Source organism: Xylocopa sonorina, chromosome 12, assembly GCF_050948175.1.
Source record: "Xylocopa sonorina isolate GNS202 chromosome 12, iyXylSono1_principal, whole genome shotgun sequence".
NCBI lineage: Eukaryota > Metazoa > Arthropoda > Insecta > Hymenoptera > Apidae > Xylocopa > Xylocopa sonorina.
The window spans coordinates 7,620,496-7,641,437 of NC_135204.1; the positions used below are offsets into that span (position 1 = coordinate 7,620,496).

The following is a 20,942-nucleotide window of genomic DNA, read 5'->3' on the forward strand; positions in this document are numbered from 1 at the left end:
CGTACTCGGTATCAATCGCAATTACAATATTTAATATCTATTATAACGTATGAACAGTGTAACGGAACAACATATATTATCATTTATTTTAATACGATAAAATAATTATAATTGCTTTAATCGTTTTTACAGCTTGTTCCCTATGAACACCCTTCCGTTTAAACAAGTAATGCCGACTTATTTAGTCCTAGAAATGTATACGTTCGTGACGAACGATATGACTTCGATGATGGAACCTTTTCCCGCAAGCTCGGCAAACGTACGGCCGTTCGTCGGTGTGGATTCTGTTATGTATCTTCAAGTCGTACTTTTTAAAAAATGATTTACCACATTGAGAGCAAACGTGGTTTCGTTGTTTCAGATGATCGCGTTTAACATGCTCCTGTATATAAGAAAAATAACAGATTATTGTTACTCTTGACTCTTCGTTCAATATCTGTAAAGATACTCACATTCACTTGCGAGGAAGTATTGTAAATTTTTTTACATATATCACACGAGAACTTTTGTGGACCCTCTGGTCTGTGATTGTTCGCGATATGTTTGTTCAATGTCGATTTCCAAGCGAAAGACATTTTGCACTCCTTGCAATGGAACTTTTGCTGGTCTGCGAAATGTGTACCTATGTGTTGTTTATAATTGTAACTAGTCGAAAATGATTTTTCGCATACCGTACATTGGAACTTTATCAAGAACGTTTTCAACTTTTTCGAATCCTGCTCGTTCTCTAATTTTTCGTTACTTTTAACGAGATTTTCAGATTGTTCTTGTTTTTCATCTATCTCAACAATCCCGTTACTATTAGTGCTGTTAACGTCGGTAATGGTAGCATTCTTTTCATTCTCCTCTATGGGATTGATTTGGCTGAAATTTTGGAACTGCAAAAATTGCTCGCTCTCATCGCTACATTCTGAAATCTTCGAACTCTGATTTTCGAGTTCTGTTGTTTCAACAAATTCGAGGAATCGCTCAGAACTATCATCGTAATTCAATCTTTCGAATACTTCGAAGTTTGTATCGACATACTTATCGAATTCATTTTGCGTGTCTAATAGAATCTGATTTGCAACGTAATTCTTTTCTTCCTCTGGTAATTCGTACTGCGAATAATTCAAGTCACTATGTATATCGTCTCGTATACTTGGCTCCTGAAGATTTTCTTTGTGTATACTTGTACTTTCATCCTTATTTTCTTGAGTTTTAATGGACTGCGTACTCGGCAATTTTTCGACTAAATTGTTGATTAGAAATTCATAAAATTGTTCCCCTGTTTCCGTTTGTACTAAACGCAACATTGGTTCGTCATGATTTACAATATTATTTACATCGTTCAAGTCGTCGCATAGTTTCTCATTTTGTACTAAATTTGTTTCGTCAGTTTTATGTAAATCTAGATCGGAATTAAGATGTTCATTCGCGTGAGGCTCTGAAAGGTCCATCTTTTGGAACATATCGGTAACATTCAAAGAAGTATTTATTAAGCTGTTATAATTCGATATTATTTCGGACTTCTGTAAATCCGATTCGCACAATTTACTTTTATGGAGATTCTCGTCTGCTTGACAACCATATGCTACGTTATCTCTTTCTATAGAATTATTAGATTTACATGACAGAAACGGATTATCGTGAACAAGTTGCGTTTGTTCATTATCAAATGCTACCTTCTCAGAGACATCTAATTCTTCACTCGATGAAACTTTCGTCTCGCACAAAGTTTTTTGTGAAATGTGACTTTCGTTATCTTCCATATTTTCCAGATTGATTTTCTTCAACTTTTTCCATATAAACAATTAACATATAATATGTAAGAATGTTTTACATCTATACGATTTTAACACTAAACAATTTACCTGTTCTGATGTGATATAAATGATTGCATCCAAGGGCATTGCTTTTTTTGCATTTATTTCATTTTCAAGAAAGTTAAAGTTATTAACATGCTGTTGTTTGTTCTCTTTTGGTTCTTCAATTTTCTGAAAATCCTAAATGAGAAAAGTAAGTCAAACATATGTAGTTCCTGAATAATGCCTTCAGAATTCTTACCACCTCATTGGTTTTGCGTTCCAAACTCTGTGAATGGGACTTTTCATGCTCCCTTAAGAGAAAGATAAAATTGAAACTCTCACCGCAAATTTTACAATAATGTTGCCTCTTGACAACCTTTTGTAGACTAGATCCACTACCTTCAATAAACTATATACATTGATAATTAGATATATTTATCTTTAAGAGATAAACATATACATAATGTCACATTTAATTGTTACCTTATTCTTATTCATTATATGATCCTTTTTTTCTAAATTGCCATTGGTGAAGTTACTTTGTAGCCTCTCATGGATACGTTTGTGTCTCGCAAGAGAGCTAATTTGTGTATAACGTTTGCCGCAAATGGAGCATGGATATTTTACCCCTAAAAATTAAGAAGATCAAACACTTAATTCTTTTTATTGTTAAAGATGAATGTATGTACAGAATCTTCTCTAATCATTGGTAATCGAAATTACCAGCATGCATTCTGCAATGTCTGATCAAGTTGGATATGTGATTGAACTTTCGTCCGCAGACTTCGCAGATACAAACATTTGTCCCCAAATGAATGTTCAAGTGCGTCCTCAGGTCCGCTTTACGAAAGAAACCTTTGCCGCAGATCTCGCAAAGCTGCGACTTTTCACCTAAATGTATACTACGATAATGATAATCGTGCTGAGAAGCTCTGTCAAAAGTTAAATCGCACTGCTGGCATTTGAACGGTCTTAGTGCAGTTTCGCAAAAGATATCGTCGATCTTTCTCTGACTAGGCTCATTCTGCTCTGACTCTGATTCGTTGTTCTCATCGTTCTTCAAACATTGCATATGCTTCAACAGAACGTCTCCAGCGTGGATGTGCAAGTGATCGTAAAACTCTTTCTTGTCTATGTATCCAGCATCGCATACAGGGCAAACGAGATTGATGGATTGCATTTGAACCGTATCATTCCTGCAATTCTCCTCTGGGCTTAAAGTAAATGGCATGCTTGTATACTCAGACATAAGGCTTTCGTTTAAGAAAATTTTTTATTCAATTTCAAATACAACAATCGCTCAAAACAGCGTCAACAATTCTAGTTGTCAGGCATTTGTTTCACTGAAACGGTAACCTAAAAAAGCATTTAATACTCTGTTAGCTTATCGTGTTTACATACTCCTCTGCGATTTATTCTCTCATTGAACGCGCGGACTTAATAGAGGCATTCGCGTAACATGTTTAAAATTCTAATTAAACGAACGGCACAAATCTTATTAAATTACCATACGGATAGAAACACGTTTACTTGTTAACCAAGAACGCAATTATAACGTTCGTGCTGATTGCTATTTACTTTGTACTTAAAATGAAGTTTCGCGTCGATTAGCTTCATGTTACTGTGTTTTAAAATTTGTTAAGGGAAAATATAACGCGCCACTTTGCTTGCTTGCTTTAACATATATATCGAATGTACGTAACAAACACAAAAATTGAAGGCAAGCTCGCGTATTGGCACTCCTTGTTTACAGTCGCATGTTGGTAAGACTATTCGTTTGGCCAGTTTAACTTTCAAAGCTGAATTATATCATGCACGAGCGCAAAGTTAATATCAACGTTGAAAATAATACGCGTGTTGTTCTTTTATCGCGATTTTTCGCAAGCTTTCGTTCAAATTAATATTCGCCTAAATAATTTCGCAGAGTCGTTAACGAACGCGTGATTAGCGCCAGTTTATTAATTAAAAAGTGCTCGCTGCCCGTTGCGACACATCGTTGTGTACACTCAAATGATTTAAATGCCGTGATACGTCGAATCGAAAAAGACGATCGTGATAATGGGTAATTACGTTAACAAATTATTTTCTTACAACGATGAGGCTCGTAAAGATGAGACTCATAACAATGAGATCGAGAGAGAGGAAATTAGAGAGTCATCAGCGATAGACGAAGTGACCGTTGAAAGGGACATCATGCAAACACCACCGATTCACAAACCATTATCGATAGATCCGAGATCTGCAACAAGTGGAATAACCAGGACACCGATAGAAGTAATTTAACCATTTTGTTTTAACTACAAATTGCTAAAAATATTTATTATTTGTATCGCTATGGGACGCTGAAATGAATTTCGTAACATTTTTAATATTTCAGCTGGACGATACACCGATAAAACTCAACAGAAGAGCGATATCAGCGATCCCGAGATACTTGCAAAGTAAACCATATCTAGAAACAGATTTAGACAAAATAATGCTATGTATGTCTCCGGTAAAGAATATGCCAGAAGCGGAAGAAGTGGAACAATTAGAACTGCCTAGTGTGGTAAATTATTTACTTTGTAATGTGTAGAAGTTTTTTGTTCAATGATTGTTATTGTTGTTTCTGTTTTAGCAGCATAAGACTGAAGATATCCTTTTAACGCCGATAGTTAACAATAGGAACAGTAATAAATTAGTTAATGAGATAGAAAAAGAACGTTATGATATCCTAGGGATTGATCCTAGGTCGCCAGCTGCAGACTTTGATAGGACACCAATTTTGGCACCAAAATCCTTGATGCGTTTGAAAGCGAGGTCCCAAGAACGTTTGCATAGGCAAGGTAGTTACGATGCGGATATGTACAATCAAAAATTTTCATATTGCGAAATGTCATCGCAATTTGACATCACCGAAGTGCAAGCTCTACCCGATTTAGCTACGTGTGCAATAAAGTCTTTACATTTAGCTGATCTGGACTTGGACAAATCCAGTGACTCTGAATCGCCATGTTCTAGTCGCTCTACTGTAACTGAATGTGCCTCGGATACTGGTGAGTAAATTACTGTTATCGATGGTTCAGAATTATTTTGTACTGATGTTTGTAAAAATGTTTATGTTAGAGCAAGAATTAGAAGATGAAATTGAAAACATTTCAAAGCAAAATGATTATTATGCTAAATGTCTAAAGGAAAACAAGGAAGATGAAACATGTATTGGTGATACAATTACAGTGTGGAAAGATTCGTTAGTTCTAGATGAACTTCAGCAATCAGAGACTAGCGAATCAGATGACACACAAAGTGTCCAAAAGAAAGTATCAGAAATGGCAAAAGAAGAAGTAATTATAACATTCGACGATGACAGTCTTGTGAAAGATACATTGCTTCAAAAACTGGCCAAATCTGAAAGTGACAAGACAAAACTGGATGTAGCTGAAAAAAAGAAAAAGATTTTGAGATCACAAACAAAGCAAAAAACTGTAACAGATGAAAAGAGAGTGTTCAATTTTAATGATAAAAATGGAAATGAACCTGTGAAGGTATTTAATGAATTATTAATTGCTTTTAAAAAAATAAAAATGGCATATAAAACGTGAATATTCTTGTTTTTAGGTTCGAACTCCCCTTGGAAATCGTTCGAATACGGGACAGATGGAAATGATGCTAATAAGCTCTCCACAACAGATGCTTAGAAGTAAAACTAATGCACTGAAAATGTTACAAGAAAACACTCCTCCACATAAAAAGTTTGTGGCGAAATCTAAGTCAGGTGGCACACAATGGGATCCAAATTCAACAGTTATTATTTAGGGTAATTAATATCGTAATAGGAAAAATTGAAATATCGATGTAGGTATTTTTCATATGTACGTTTTTTAAAAAGAATCTCTCGTGTAATTGTATTTAATAACTGTAAACGTAAATGTAAATCAATCGAAATGTTGTATTTATTTAATATAAAATAAAGTTCAGTTCCTTTTCTCACATAGGTTTTAATATAAAGTCACGGGCTTTCCTTATTATTCATTTGCATGGCCGTTCTTATCTGAGATTTGGCTTCCTTGATTGACAACTGAAGATTTTCACTTGGTTGAACTAACTGTGACACGCTAAATAATAATATGCGATAATAACTTGCTATAAAAGTGTATACCCAAAACTTTGTTTTCCTTACTTACCTTGGATCTTTTATTATAATCTTCTTTTTCTCACTCTCATTTTTTGGTATTAATTTAATAGTTATATTACCCTGAACTTTCTTTGGATTAGAAAATACATTCTTACGTGAAGTATCCCACTTCACTATAGTACTTGTATCAACAAGTTGAGGTCTAACAACTCTAACTTTAACACTATCATTAACAGGCTGCCCCTTATAATTTTTTCGTTTCTCTCCTATTCTCTCTGATTTCTGGGTAGCTTCTGTTGATTCATTTATTCTAATAATAGGTTCAGTTGGTTGATAAGGAGCTTGTAAAAAAGTGGACGCAACATTTTCTTGATAACTGTAAGAAGTTGAAGGTAGACTAGGTTCAGATACTGGTCTCCGGTCTAAATTTTGCGGTATGCCATCATAAATCGAAGATAATGTTTCTCCAGGATATTGCTGAGTAAGACGGTCTTCTGTAAGTGGAAGGGCGGGCATTTTCTTTTTCCTATGATATTGCTCTCTGAAATTTACCGGTTATTATAATTTTATATCAAGATCTGTATGCTACTTTGATTCTTCACATACTTTGGAATAAATTTATCTGTATTCAAGTTTTTCATATCTTGCTGATTTCTCTTTATACGTATAGTTACATCTCTGCGACGTTGAAGGAGCTTAGCTCTGGTTTCTGATACAGTTTCAAGTTCAGGTGCATAGAAAACATGCAGTGAACCGCCATAAAAATTTTTTCCATCAACAAATCGTTTTGCTATTCTGTACGATGTACAATATGATATACAATATACTATGACTAAATGAGTGTAGAGAACTTGGTCTATTATACCAAGAATTAAAATGAAATAGAGACATGGAAGAATATGAACCTTGCACTCTGTATACGATCATATTGTACATAATATACTTCAGTAAACTCTTCTGCGGGATAATCAGGCACTACATGAATCTTTTTAATGTTTCCGTATGGTTCTACTAGCTTTCTGACTTCTTCACCTAATTGGAGTTTTGGCACTCCGCATATCATCAAATGTTTTGACTCGTCGTTTATCGTATATACCTGTTACACAGAGCTAGTGTGTCAAGGAAATATTACGAAAAAAAAAATGGGAAAGCAATACTCAAATTGAAATTTGTTACTTAGATTCAAATAAATCTATCATATAACTAATCATCTCTAATTAAATTAAAAATTGTACATCGATTGTTAATTATATTTTATACAGAATAGGATACAAGTCCACAATGCTACCTTCACGGACGTCAATCTCTTTCCTTGCCTATAAAGTGGCCGTGTGTGACATAATTTCTGTTGCACGTGATGTGGAAGCTTTGTTATACCGCATTTATTGTCCATCATTCGTAATCTTCTCTGTATCAACTCTTCCTCTACGTAAAATCTTTATTTATCTTCGAATATTCGTGCGCTTATCAATACGGTAACGCTACACTGTCGTACGCGACACTAAACACTAGCGACTAAAGTCACCAAATAAAAGTGAGAAGGGAAACAGATACAACCTTGAGGTGTCTGGATCCGTGTTTCTTGCTATGGTAATCTAAAACAGGTGGAATTTTTTGTAATAATTAGAGAATAACGCACTGTAATTCTGAAAGAATTACATGAATTTATTAACGATAATATCTATTTAATAAATTGCTGTCAATAGAAACGTTTTAAAGGTATATATAAGTACAAGAAAATTGAAAAAGATATTGATGTATATCAGAAGTGATTAACATTTATTAGATATGTGTATTATTAAGTCCTAAGAATGTTGCATATTAAATATCTCCAAAAATCCCTATTGATATTTAAATTTTTTTTTGTACTTTTATTCCAGATAAGTCGTTCGATATGTTAACGTACGCTTCGAATCTTTTATGCAGATTAAATCAGTTTAATTAACGATATTTCATCGAATACGGTAACTTACGATAACTTACTAAAACCACCGTCGGAAGTGAATACGAGGTAAAACGGATGTCATCGCCCAGAAGAGTAATGGCGTCTATAGCGCCGTGCCAATAATTCTCTTACTATTTGCCCGTTGTGTTTAAATTTATACGGTAGAAGTAGATCGTGATAGTCGTCGATATTTTAGTCGAGTAATGTTCGCTTCAATTCGTACGTTTCGTTGATAATTTGAAGAACGTTTTTATACAGTCGGTGAAAATAAGTGGTTGTGTACATGTTAAGAGTTTTACAGTGCAACAGCATCAAAGAGAATTTGTTCGCAATTAACGAGTAGGTTGTTCATCAGCTTTTGTGAATCCGTTGTATTTCACATTCGACGATGTCGGATTAGCAGTAAAATCCTCGAAGTTCATTCTCTTTCGGGAAATAATCCCCACTAACCTTCGTTAACGTTTCGATTTTGTTGGAAGTAGGTTTCGTACTAATTCTTGGCTGTTAAATATTTGATTGTACGATGATAGATCGATCGAGCCGAGGCGTGGAATTTCTGACGATAAATATAAGCAACGCGGAGAATATTCCTGTCGAGAGACGATCATTAGAGTTTCACGCATTGTGAAAGTTCGTTTCACGTCCATTTGTATTTGAACGTTGCGGATCTATATTCTAATGGGAATTGTTGTATTAAAGCGATCGTAGAATTATTATCGACCCATTGAAACCCGCGCGATCTTCCTTCCTAATTAGTTCAATAAATTATTCGCTGAAGTTGGAATTTTAGATGGCCTTTTACTTATTAAACAACCCAACATTGTATTTGCATGCCATATGTGAATTTAATAAATACAATTCGCAAAATCTATCCAGAATGTAAAGTTAATAAAAATCGTATTGTGTCGGGATCACATAAATAAGATAATAATGAGAAACATATTTTATGTTTATTTGCAGAATTAATAACTACGATGGATTCAGCATAGCAACATTGGTCGATACTAAGCAACAAATATGTTCGTCCCTTATTACCCATTTAAATTATATTTTCTTTTCTATATTTAAATTTGTCGCATTATCCTATAAATTATACATTCGTTATGTCAGCAAATACTCAATTTGCGAATCCTCCGCCAGCCATAAGTTTGCCTAATATGTCAGTGCCGCCTCCCGCCACTCCAAATTTATCAGCTCCACCTCCTAATTTGACCACCATAAACACGTCCGGAAGTTACCAACATCGATACACCAACCATAGAGAAGGGGCAAGGGGTTTCTTTAAACCGTTCAGGCCTTACCATGCACCCAAAATTGTTGCCGCCGGTCAAGATACGCTGCAAGATGAGTTCGACGGGAAAAGGCTCAGGAAATCTGTTATGCGCAAAACTGTGGACTATAATTCAGCGATTATAAAAAGTTTAGAGGTAGGAGATTACATTGAATGGGTTGGTTATATGTGTTTCAATCACTTTTTCCATTTAATCAGTTAATAGTTGAACAGACCAACTGAATCAATAATTTGAAGAAGGAGCAAAAGTTGAAAATTCGAATTTTAATATTTTGAATGTAACATTCAACCCCAGATGGAGCTAATTACAATGCTTGCAAAATGTTGGTATAATTGCTCCAATTGGACGTACAACTTACGCTAGAAAGTTTCAATGCTTGTAACTGTGAATTTCAAAGCTTTGAATGTTAACGTTATACGTTCTGTGCTTAGAACCGAGTATGGCAAAGGGACTACCGGGACAGGCGTGCCCTTCAGCCGGACGTAATGTATTATCCGGACTTACTTCCGCCACCCAGTTACGTTGACAATCCGATAAACGCAGTCACCACAAGATTCGTGAAGACAGCGACGAATAAAATGCGTTGCCCTATTTTCTGTATGGCATGGACACCAGAGGGTAGACGCCTCGTTACTGGCGCGTCTAGCGGGGAGTTTACCTTGTGGAACGGTCTTACCTTTAATTTCGAAACTATTCTGCAGGTATTTTATGTGCTTTGATAGTACAATAGAATTCCATTTGTCTGAGCCAGTCGAGGAACAAGACGGTTCAGATAACTGGATCATTCAGCTAATAGAAGTCTACTAATTCTCCTTCCTACTATTATTATTTATTATGTCACGTTGTGGTTTTGGTATTGGGTGTTGATGGGTGTCGAGTTAGTAGGGAACTCCGAATTTGGGCGATATGTTTTGTTACAAACTAGATATCGAGATAAAATCAATATGGATAAACGGAGTTTTACTGCGATTTGATAATAATTAAATTAACTATCGTTTCGTAATTTAGTATTGACTGTGATTCAGTTGTAATTGAAATAAAGGACTGTAGATGTAGAGAAGAAGTAATAACGCACTTTTGGTATTTAGAAAATTTTGAACCTCGAGAGGAAATCTAATGCGATAGTCTCAGGTACATTAATCGAACGTATGGTTTTGTCTGTGCAGGCGCACGACAGTCCCGTGAGAACAATGGTATGGTCACACAACGAGAGCTGGATGGTCACGGGAGATCATGCTGGCTACGTGAAGTATTGGCAGAGCAACATGAACAACGTCAAGATGTTTCAGGCGCACAAAGAAGCGATTAGAGGACTCAGGTATACCATCCACCACACTAGTCCTTACGTCTCTTGCGCCACTGTTATCGATGATCCGTCCATCCTTGCTGTAGTTAAGATATCGGACATGACTCTCATTCTCTTCCTTTTCTGGTCTTACAATACTTCCGTTTTGGCAATAGTAATTTTTGTATGGGTACACAGGTGATTTCCAGAGTTATTTTTTTTTCATTCCCAGATATTTTATTCGGAAGATTTCTTGGTATCAGACGTATACGGGGAAATTGTTAGGCTTTAAATGTTTCTGTGATAAGTCCATTTCGTGATATATCGCGAGTTATATCAATTCGTGTGGTATATCCGTGTTGTCATATATAAATCTTCTTTTTCTCTTATTTGTTGACGAAGTTTTTTTTCATTAAATCTAGTTTTAACAAATGATTGTGATGTTAAATACGAAACTCTCCATTAAAAGGGAAATGTGATATAATACAATGCTATAAGCGTTGAGTGATATTATACTGCTGGCCCTCTTTTCCATAAAATTAAATTGACTGCTAAATTTTCGATAATTCTCTGCACCCCTTCAAGGATCGTAATGATATTTAAAGTTCACGAGCAAGGACAATGTAAATTTCTCTGCCAAATATATTGTATTAATACGAAACTTACCGTCTGTATTCTCGTAGAGTCTTAGGGACCTAAATGAATCTACACGGTCCGCTAAAGATTTCGATAGTAAAAGCTTATTATTTTTTGTACAGAAAATGGAATAAAAAGAAAGTTAAATTAGGTCCTTATGGCTCATAGTTTATGGAGTTTATATGGTCAGTTTGTTGGGCAAAAATGTATATTTTTAGAATAACGAATAAACAAACAAGAAATATTTATATATACATATACATATATATATATATATACAGCAATACCTAGTCGAGATTCCCATGGAATTATAATAAAAATAAATATATCCTGTGTCCTTCTTTACATCATCCAAGCTTTCAATAAAGTTCAATAAAGATATTCGCAGCATTATAGTATGGTTTCATAAAATAAAGTACTTTCTTCTTCCGGTCTGTGTCACTTGTACCCTTTCGCAGATGAAAGAGAGAGAGAGAGAGTAACAGAGAGATATAATAAAGAAATAAATTTCATGTACACTTCGGACATTTTTTTTGTGCAATAAATGTTGAACTTTTGAAAAAAAAAATATCACTCTTGGTATATCACTCGGTGGTCATGTGGCATCAAAGAGAGAGAAAGAGAGAGAGAGAGAGAGAGAGATTTCTACTTTCATGATAATAGAAAGAAAAAGAAGATAAACAATTTGTTGCTTGGTCAGTAACGAATTTTGTTTTGAGTGCCAGATATGACTGTCGAAGATGGTTTTTTGTTTATTTACAATAATTACACATAGATCTTCCTTTTATTACTGATGTCTGTCTATTCCTCGTGAATTCACAGTAGAGGCCCGATTACCCGCGTTCTTAGAACATTAACATTAAATGAGTTTCAAAGTTTAAACTGGATTTCATTTGCATACTTTTAATTGTTTCTCTATGTACATTTTTCACACGTACGCGTCGCTTACACTCAACTCACTAAACTTTCCACACGAAGATCATTAGTGTTATTGTACAGTAACAATTTGTTATGCACAATTGATTTCTCACGGTTTAAATGAACTCTTAAAAGTTACAAAACCGAAAGCTGATTTGAATTAACTTTATTAACTTCTACGCGATATTTAGGATTCATCAAGGATGCACGTTTATTTAGCAGATGCTACCAGTAGAAAAGAATGATGATCAAATTTTGTATATAATTCTTTGCTTACTTATTTCGTATATATATATATATAAATATTGCATGTGTAGAATGAATTGAATAAACAAAATGACGAATCAGTAATAAATGTAAGCTATTATACGCTTTGATTTCAATTTGATGTCATATCACGACAATGTCCGTAAGGTGTACGATGTATGGCCCCAAACGCTTTATTGGATATTTAATAAAACTTTACACGGTTCTCCATTCTTCTCCCCTTCGAGTACGTCGCTCTTGTAAAAAGGTAGAAGAATTTCAATAAAAGTCAATAAAGCTCAAACTGTGATCAATCTTTTGTCGCGTTACATTGCATATACATTGCTAATTCTATTATCTGATACTTGAACAATCTGCCCGCGTGAAATAATGAATATGAAGCACATATTACAGTACTTGTTGTGAGCTTACGCGAATAAAGAATCACTTTATAAGTACGTGAACAGCGTATTGTTTGAATATAATATTTGTCTTTTGGGTGGGTAGTTTCAGTCCAACGGATCACAAGCTGGCTACGTGCAGTGATGATGGAACCGTCCGAATTTGGGACTTTCTTCGCTGTCACGAAGAACGCATTCTAAGGGGTATATATCGTTGCATACACCATTGTTTCATGTAATAGTTTCTTAACAACGTACTATCTAGTATAAAAGAAACGTTTATGGTACTTGTACTCAATTTATGATTTATATTATCAAAGCGCACATTATAAGTTCTGAATGGATATTGGATACTGAATGTGGTCGTTGTTTAGGTCATGGAGCTGACGTGAAATGCGTGCACTGGCATCCGCAAAAAAGTCTAGTCATCTCTGGGAGCAAAGACAATCAACAGCCGGTGAAACTTTGGGATCCAAAGACTGGCCAGTCTCTTGCGACTCTGCACGCGCACAAGTCCACGGTTATGGATGTCAAATGGAACGAGAACGGGAACTGGCTGGTCACTGCGTCGCGGGACCACTTGCTGAAACTATTCGACTTGCGAAATCTAAGCCAGGAGGTTCAAACGTTTCGCGGTCACAAGAAAGAAGCGTCTAGCGTCGCGTGGCATCCGAGCCACGAGGGGCTGTTCTGCAGCGGCGGTAGCGATGGAGCTATTCTGTTCTGGCACGTGGGGTACGTGCTGGTCCCCAGTTTACAATCCTACCTTTCGCGCGTTTCTTACATCAGAATTACTTTTTAGAGCCGACAAGGAAGTGGGCGCGATAGAACAGGCTCATGACAGTATAGTATGGACTTTGGCTTGGCATCCACTGGGGCACATTCTCTGCTCCGGTAGCAATGATCACACATCGAAATTCTGGACACGAAACAGGCCTGGCGACCTGATGAGAGACAAGTATAATCTGAACACCTTGCCTGCTGGATCGGCTGGCATCGATGACCACGAAATTGGTATAGAATATATTACACAAAAGGTCGAAAGAGTATTAATCGTTTTTTACGAGAATCTCTCATCGCATTGGTTAATCTATAGCCGACGAAGCAGCTGTGATACCTGGTATGGGACCAGAGGATCGAATCAACGCCGATGGTGAACCGGAAGACAAAAGCGGTGGCATTCCCGGTTTAGACTTGGATCACGCTGTCGACGAAGGGAAGAAGTTCGCTAATAAGAAGGTTCCGTACAGCAAACCGATTCCAAGGAACTTCCAAGCTCAATGGAACGAAATGGAAGCAGAAGATATGGAGCAAGTAGAAGCTTTAAACGCATTTGTAAATCAATTAATTGAAACTACGCCAGGAGCAGTGCCACTGAACGAAGTGACGCCTAATGGTATTATATTGTACGGGAAAATGATTCCTGTTGAACGTAAGTAGTGCTTGGTTTCACAATGAAATGAAAGTACCAAATTTTAAAATACAATCGTTTAAGTCTGTGTACGTTCTAAACGTTAATCCGTTTTCAAGTAACGATCTTGAAATTTTACAGCCGGTTCGAAGCTGGCAGAGGCTATCAGTAAAGGAAACGATGCCATAAACAAATTAGTATTCTCCGGAGAAATAGAGGAGCTGCGCGATGTTGTGGGCCCACCGGACAATATGGACGACTCCGAGGAGTATCTGCAAGACGACGGCGAAATAGATTATTCCAAAGTTCCCGATATCGAACTTCCCCCACCTTTACCTAGTTCCAAATTTGCGCAGAACCCGGAGCTGCTGAAGGCCTTAAACCGAGGCGGGAAACGGAAATTCGATCAACTGATTGGTTGGAGCGATGGTGGAGCCAGTGATCGAACATCGAAGATTCACCAACCAGTTTTCGGTGGAGCGATGACTGAGGATTCGCAGTCCAGTGACACGGACCTGAGGTACACCGGAACGAAGTCGAACCAGCACACCAACGACAGCAATTCTTTCCACAGCGGTCAGGACGAGGATCTCAGGAAGCTTCCACACGGTGAAAGCACCAGGAACGCGAATCGTGACGAGGACTTACGTTTCAATATATCCAGCGGACCTGGAAGGCCTAGTTCGCGGTCAGATTACGATGCGAGGAGTAACTATGCGGACAAGGACTTTAGAAGTACGCACGCATTCTCTTTGAAGAAGTCTCTGGACAACGATATATACGACGACAGGGATCGAGACGGTGGTTCACGGTGGGACGACGAGAAGTCGATGAACGATGGCCCCCGTAAAGGGGACAGCGGTTTCTCAGGCAGTTTCGACAAACGCGATAGCATGCCAATGGGTCTAGGATCGGGCTTGAGCAACAACATGCCGCATTTGGGCAACAGTCTGTCTCACATGTCGAGTCATCACAATATGCAGAATATCAATCCCAATATGCCACCACCGATCCCAAGTTTAGTGCCACATCCCAACATGTCCCAGCATCCCATGCAGAATAAACCGATGCATCCTGGTATGCAAGGAATGGATGGTCCCATGCACATGATGCATCATCCTAACATGCATCCTGGCTTTGGTCCTAACGGACCACCACCTGGGAACTTTGGTCCCAACTTCAGACCGCCCAACGGTAATTTCGGACCCAACCAACATTTCAGGCCCAGTCCGTTACCTCCATTTGGACCGAATCAAGGGCCATTCGGCAATAGCTTTCAAGGTCTGCCGAATTTCCGCGGGCCCAATTCTGGCCCCCCAAATTTCGATCGACCAGGCTTTGGTCCTGGCTTCCGGGGCCAGAATCCCGGCCAGAATCCACCAAACAATTTTAACGCGAGTTTCGGCAATTTCGGGAATAAATTAGGTCCTAATCGTGGCATGAATCGGGGTAACGACAATAACATGGGAAGGAGCGGGTACAATAATCGTGGTAGAGGACGGGATGGCGACCAACCACGAGGGATCCGAGGAAGGGATAATTATTGAAAGACATAATTATTCGAAGCGAATGTGTTTATATATATATATATATATATATATGTTATGTGTACGTTGACAGACTGCCGTTGGTCCTACACGAACCATAACAGGGTTGTTCCGTGTCAGGTTGTACAGTTGTCGATAACGAATGGTACTATCTGTGAAAGCAACGCGGTATAAAGGTAACGACCCATATCAGAGACACGTTGCGAGCCATTTTATACTCTCCGGTTAAAAAGGAAACTCGAGGTGGGGCGTTGGTACAGCGTACTTGGTGAATGAAAGTATATTTTCTCTGTTTTTTTTTCTTTTTTTTTTTTCTTTTTCGAACAAACTTTATTTCGCGATGGAGAGCAGTTTTCCTTTTCCCAGAGGAAAACGACTGATTATCTGTATTATCTAGATTTGGCTAGATTTCTAAGTAACAAGCAAGAAGCGAAACGGTGCGTTGGAGGAGCGAGCGCGACCTCTTCTCCACGTCGATGTAATGCTTACGCGCAGCATGGTACGAGTGTGATGAATCGTATGAAGCCGCAGAAATTGTAATGTATATATAAAATATAATCAATGACACGATATTATTCCGATTAAGAAAAGAATGAAAAAGATTTAAAAAAAAAAAAAGAAAAAATAGAAAAACAACTGTTCACAAGCTGCCTTGCGAAAGAATTTTTCTTGTTCCGATTTCGAGAATTGATGAACGCGCGGGAATAGGGTAGAGAAGCATGTGGAGCATGTTGAACGTTTCGTAATTGTTGCTGGTCGAGAAAGAAACTGTGAACCAGAACAGTTTACCTATCAATTATTAATAAAAATGGAGTAAGACGCTAACTTATTTCAAGCTCTGTCCTAGGCTCACTTTATAGATACGTTTACGAGTTTGTTCTAAGTAATTATACATGTATAACTTTATTAGTTCTATCCTAAGTATCGTGTATTGAAATATAAAAAGACAATTCATTTTATGAGTTTCCTAAAGAGGATTTCTCATGCTTGCAGAAGCGGCGTTATCGCAGTATACAAAACGACTAGTAGCTACATCTATTTTTTGACATTTCATTCGGTATCAACCACGTTACTTCCGACATTTATGCTGGCTATGTTTTGGTATCGCGGTTAACCTCTGTTAATGCCGTTTTGAAGATTATATATCATCAAATTTGATATATAATGGGTAAGAAAGGAAAAGCAGGAAGCGGCAATTTAGGAAAAGCTTTGATCAGAGATCGTTTTGGCCCGTCAAGAAATAAAAGAAATGCCGACTCGTCTATGGTAAGGTAATGCCGTTATTCATAACCTGCTTGTTTTAGTACACGTGGAATCGATTGAAACGTTTATCTATTGAAAAACAATGACATAAATTAAATTTATCGTTTTTCGAGCTTCTTACTGTTCTTGGAAATTCGTGACACCGAGACTAGTTTTTAGAAAATCATCATTTTTGAGGTTACATCGTTCCAATAAATAAGTAAAATGTTCATGATGTTTTCAATCAGCTTCACACCTCCAATTTGAACGATGGCTACGATTGGGGACGTCTCAACCTTCAATCAGTTACAGAGGAGAATTCCTTCGAGGAGTTTCTCTCTACCGCAGAGCTAGCAGGCACTGAATTTCAAGCTGAGAAACTGAACATTAAATTCATCAATCCTAAAAGTAACGTTGGATTGCTCTCAAAAGATGAGAAGGAGAAGGTGTTGGATGCACAGAAGAAGAACAAAGCGTTATTAAAAATACCAAGGAGACCAAAATGGGATAGCTCTACTACAGCTCAAGAATTACAGGCCAAAGAAAGAGAAGAATTCCTAGAATGGAGGCGCTCTCTCTCTATGTTGCAAGAGGTAGAAGAACTGATGTTGACTCCTTATGAGAAAAATTTAGAATTCTGGCGGCAATTATGGAGGGTAGTGGAGCGTAGCGATGTTGTTGTACAAATTGTTGATGCAAGGAATCCATTGCTGTTTCGATGCGAGGATTTGGAGAAGTACGTTAAGGAGGTGGATCCAAAGAAAATGAACATGATACTTATTAATAAAGCAGATTTCCTTACAGAAGAGCAAAGACAAGCATGGGCAAAATATTTTACAGACGTTAATTTAAAGGTAGCATTCTTTTCTGCAACATTGGCAGCTGAAAAGGAAAAAATGGGTGATATAATTGAAGAAGAGAACTCAGAGGATGAAGAAAACAGTGAAGTAGAAGACGATGATAATGATAGTAATAATGAATCATCATACAATTCAGAATTTGCCTCAGAAAGCGAATACGAAAGTGCAGATGATGGTAGTTACAGTAGCAGTGTGGAGAATAGGGAAGATGTTTGTAAGGAAAATGAATATAATTTACATGAATTAAAACCTCCACTAGAGGAAATAAATGAACCAATTGCAGAAGATAACATCAAAATAGAAAATTCATCAGAACTATTAAGCAGAGATCAATTAGTATCGTTTTTCAAAACAATTTACAAAGGTGAAACATACACGAAGGGAATCACGACAATTGGTTTAGTAGGCTACCCAAATGTAGGCAAAAGTTCTACAATAAATGCCCTGTTAATGGACAAGAAAGTATCGGTGTCCGCAACGCCGGGTAAAACGAAGCATTTTCAAACGCTGTACTTGGACAAGGATCTACTTCTTTGCGATTGCCCAGGATTGGTAATGCCCAGTTTCGTTTCCACAAAAGCGGAAATGATTGTAAACGGTATATTACCAATCGACCGAATGAAAGATCACGTACCTGCTATTACATTATTGGGTACTTTCATACCGAGACACGTAATAGAGGACCTTTATGGTATCATGATACCTTTGCCACCAGAAGGAGAAGACCCGGATCGTCCTCCAACCGCGGAAGAAATTTTAAATGCTTACGGATGTACGTATCCGTGTAACTTTCATAAGCGAGAGAGAGAGTACTGTTCTAAAAAATAAATGTATTTTTAACGCGCATTTTTCTGTTAGATAACAGGGGTTTTATGACGCAAAATGGACAACCGGACAATCCACGATCCGCTCGATATGTTTTGAAAGATTATGTAAACGGTAGGCTATTATACTGCGTTGCACCGCCAACAATAGAGCAAGAAAAATTCCACACATTCCCGCCGCGAAGAAGAATAATTTCTGCAAATAAACACTTGCCACCTAACACGGTGCGCGCAAGCAAGGGCAGCAAAATTTCATCCGAGGACATGGATAAAGTATTTTTTCAAAATAATTCTTCAGGCGTACACGTGAAGGGAGTTCTTGGTAAAACGCACGGTTTATACCGACCCGGTTCTAAGTATGTAACATTATTGTATATTTATTATTCGATAAAGTCACTCTTGTATAATCATTGACAATAATTATTCGTATATAATAATAAGTAAATAGAGCGTGTACACGAATTTCGGTAATTATTGTAATCTTTCTGTTTTTCTCAGCGATACAGGATCGGTGATTGGTTCCACACAAAGTTTGTCAGTTGAGGAGAAACCGTGGAAAAAGATTAATAAACATGTGAATAAAAAGAAACGCGAGAAAACAAGAAGATTATACGCCCATCTCGATAAACATTGATTCTTTTTACGGATATATTTGTATTGTATCATGTGAATTGAAGGCCTTTTCGCTATATAACAGCGGATCGTTATTCTGAAATATACAACTCTCTGAGTTTGCAAGTACACCAGAGACTCATATCAACTCTACAGTACCACAAATACATTCTAACAGTAAAATACATACACATATAAGAATAGTTCACTGTTGTGCTTATATGCGTATATATTATAAAATTAAAGATATTTCGCACTTTATATTCCTCTCTTTTGTATAATCTCCCCTAATTCCTTTGAAACTTGGCGTTTTCAGAATCACTAAACGGGCTTAGCGATCTTGCTTCTGTATAGTTTGCCATATATTACGGATATTCTAATATGAACGTAAACGGCAGATCTTAGAAACGATTTCCGGTAAAAGCAGTAGTAGTTCATTAAATAGGAAGCACGGACCGAATTCCTACTCATCGAGTTAATGGAACTCGTTCCACATAATCTGGTTCAGAGTATGTGGTAGTACATTTTTGTGGTACATAATTTAGTCTGCTTTTATAAGTTAAGTCGTTGACGAACACTAGGTTCTGTGATACATATAACACCTTCTTCAATAAAAAAGTACTGTATGCAGGATCGTTCTTGCGAACTTCGACTCGAACTCGTGCAGCAGTTCATCTATATCGTTATCTAAATCCTCGCTATTGGCCAGCTGGAAGAAATATATCTCTTTTAATTGGCAAAACGATTACAGAGGTATTTATATTTCAACAATTGTTATATATTTGAAGGAATGATGAAATTACCACAGTGACCAATTCACAAATGAGAAACGATCCAACTGTAGCTTCTTCGTGATTATCCTGAATATCAATGTTAATTAAATGCACAGGTTGGTTATACTCTTGGGTCCTAGACTCCATGCATTCAATCACTTGATCGTACACGCGCTCTTCGCAAGTAATTAAAATATCGAACTTGTCCTTGGACAACTGAAATTTCTCCGGCTTAGGTTTTATTCTACGGTTCCTATCTAACATATGCAATAAACCATTTTGCGTGTAGCTAGTGTCATGATTAAGGAATTCTAGTTTCAATTATTTTATATATATTTATTGTACTAATTAAATATAGATAATAGAGCAAAAGAGTAAGGACTAAGAAAATATTGACTTCCTCCCAAAGTTAGCAGACTTCAACGTTCTCATCCTGTAAACAGAGAAGAAACATGTATATCTATTTATTTAACGAACAAACAGGATACTATTGCTTGTCTTTCGATAAAAGATCATTGTAGATTTCATCGTACGAAGTCCCAAAGTCGTATATATTTGGACGATCAGGCGCATTTCCAGGAAGCTTGACTTTGTCACCAGTTCCAAACGATTTCACATTGAATCCTTTTTTACTGTAAAGAGAAAACAAAAAACGATTTTGTTTTGTCCACGAGGGTAGGTTACAGTGAAGTTACAAACACAAGACTCATTGGGGAGACCACGTCAACATTAGACTCGATTGACGACGACGTTGTCTATTTTAATGAATTCCTGCCGCTGAAAGCAATATTGATGGCCTCGACGTAATCCTATGTTTATGATATAATCGTCAGTAAATTACCTCAAGAAAGCATGAGCTTCCATGCTTCTGTTCATATTGCTAGAACATATTACAGCTACGCTGATAGAGTTTGGGGCTGGCATTTTCCCGAATATCTCGCGGTTGGGGAAAAAAAAAGGTGTTACGGTACAAAAAGGAGCGTAATGTCACTTAACCTCGAAGATCGTTACGCCGTTTGTCACATCCGGTACATTTGTTACAAACGCTA

General features: G+C 37.2%; 6 protein-coding genes across 8 annotated transcripts; 3 read left to right on the forward strand and 3 right to left on the reverse strand.

Annotated features, from left to right (window-relative positions):
- Nucleotides 1-59: 59 nt before the first annotated feature.
- LOC143429741 (uncharacterized) lies at nucleotides 60-3,529 on the reverse strand. 2 transcript variants are annotated; one of them, XM_076905488.1, is made up of 7 exons: nucleotides 3,295-3,529; nucleotides 2,511-3,143; nucleotides 2,271-2,416; nucleotides 2,050-2,196; nucleotides 1,854-1,985; nucleotides 453-1,775; nucleotides 60-382 (listed from the first exon to the last, which is right to left on the reverse strand). In XM_076905488.1, exons 2-7 carry the CDS (start codon nucleotides 3,034-3,036, stop codon nucleotides 188-190), a joined length of 2,469 nt encoding a protein of 822 aa, XP_076761603.1. In that variant the 5' UTR covers nucleotides 3,037-3,143; nucleotides 3,295-3,529; the 3' UTR covers nucleotides 60-187. The 2 variants fall into 2 exon arrangements, with proteins under 2 accessions (XP_076761603.1, XP_076761601.1); XM_076905486.1 differs by having other exon boundaries at nucleotides 2,047-2,196.
- Nucleotides 3,530-3,845: 316 nt separating this feature from the next.
- On the forward strand, nucleotides 3,846-5,752 carry LOC143429861 (uncharacterized). The gene is made up of 5 exons (XM_076905683.1): nucleotides 3,846-4,061; nucleotides 4,165-4,332; nucleotides 4,405-4,822; nucleotides 4,893-5,311; nucleotides 5,385-5,752. Exons 1-5 carry the CDS (start codon nucleotides 3,846-3,848, stop codon nucleotides 5,580-5,582), a joined length of 1,419 nt encoding a protein of 472 aa, XP_076761798.1. The 3' UTR covers nucleotides 5,583-5,752.
- Nucleotides 5,696-7,382, reverse strand: LOC143429860 (uncharacterized). 2 transcript variants are annotated; one of them, XM_076905680.1, is made up of 5 exons: nucleotides 7,190-7,382; nucleotides 6,807-6,997; nucleotides 6,508-6,696; nucleotides 5,951-6,442; nucleotides 5,696-5,881 (listed from the first exon to the last, which is right to left on the reverse strand). In XM_076905680.1, the coding sequence occupies exons 1-5, from the start codon at nucleotides 7,295-7,297 to the stop codon at nucleotides 5,776-5,778; spliced, it is 1,086 nt and encodes a 361-aa protein (XP_076761795.1). In that variant the 5' UTR covers nucleotides 7,298-7,382; the 3' UTR covers nucleotides 5,696-5,775. The 2 variants fall into 2 exon arrangements, with proteins under 2 accessions (XP_076761795.1, XP_076761797.1); XM_076905682.1 differs by having other exon boundaries at nucleotides 7,174-7,330.
- Nucleotides 7,383-7,915: 533 nt separating this feature from the next.
- Wdr33 (WD repeat domain 33) lies at nucleotides 7,916-16,407 on the forward strand. Its single transcript, XM_076905489.1, has 9 exons — nucleotides 7,916-8,185; nucleotides 8,807-9,273; nucleotides 9,570-9,839; nucleotides 10,305-10,456; nucleotides 12,731-12,828; nucleotides 12,999-13,359; nucleotides 13,427-13,638; nucleotides 13,721-14,056; nucleotides 14,177-16,407. The coding sequence occupies exons 2-9, from the start codon at nucleotides 8,950-8,952 to the stop codon at nucleotides 15,580-15,582; spliced, it is 3,159 nt and encodes a 1,052-aa protein (XP_076761604.1). The 5' UTR covers nucleotides 7,916-8,185; nucleotides 8,807-8,949; the 3' UTR covers nucleotides 15,583-16,407.
- Nucleotides 16,408-16,639: 232 nt separating this feature from the next.
- Ns3 (nucleostemin 3) lies at nucleotides 16,640-19,381 on the forward strand. Its single transcript, XM_076905495.1, has 4 exons — nucleotides 16,640-16,848; nucleotides 17,073-18,456; nucleotides 18,543-18,864; nucleotides 19,007-19,381. Exons 1-4 carry the CDS (start codon nucleotides 16,747-16,749, stop codon nucleotides 19,140-19,142), a joined length of 1,944 nt encoding a protein of 647 aa, XP_076761610.1. The 5' UTR covers nucleotides 16,640-16,746; the 3' UTR covers nucleotides 19,143-19,381.
- On the reverse strand, nucleotides 18,866-20,942 carry Ssu72 (Ssu72 CTD phosphatase). Its single transcript, XM_076905501.1, has 4 exons — nucleotides 20,735-20,942; nucleotides 20,382-20,525; nucleotides 19,924-20,182; nucleotides 18,866-19,829 (listed from the first exon to the last, which is right to left on the reverse strand). Exons 1-4 carry the CDS (start codon nucleotides 20,815-20,817, stop codon nucleotides 19,728-19,730), a joined length of 588 nt encoding a protein of 195 aa, XP_076761616.1. The 5' UTR covers nucleotides 20,818-20,942; the 3' UTR covers nucleotides 18,866-19,727.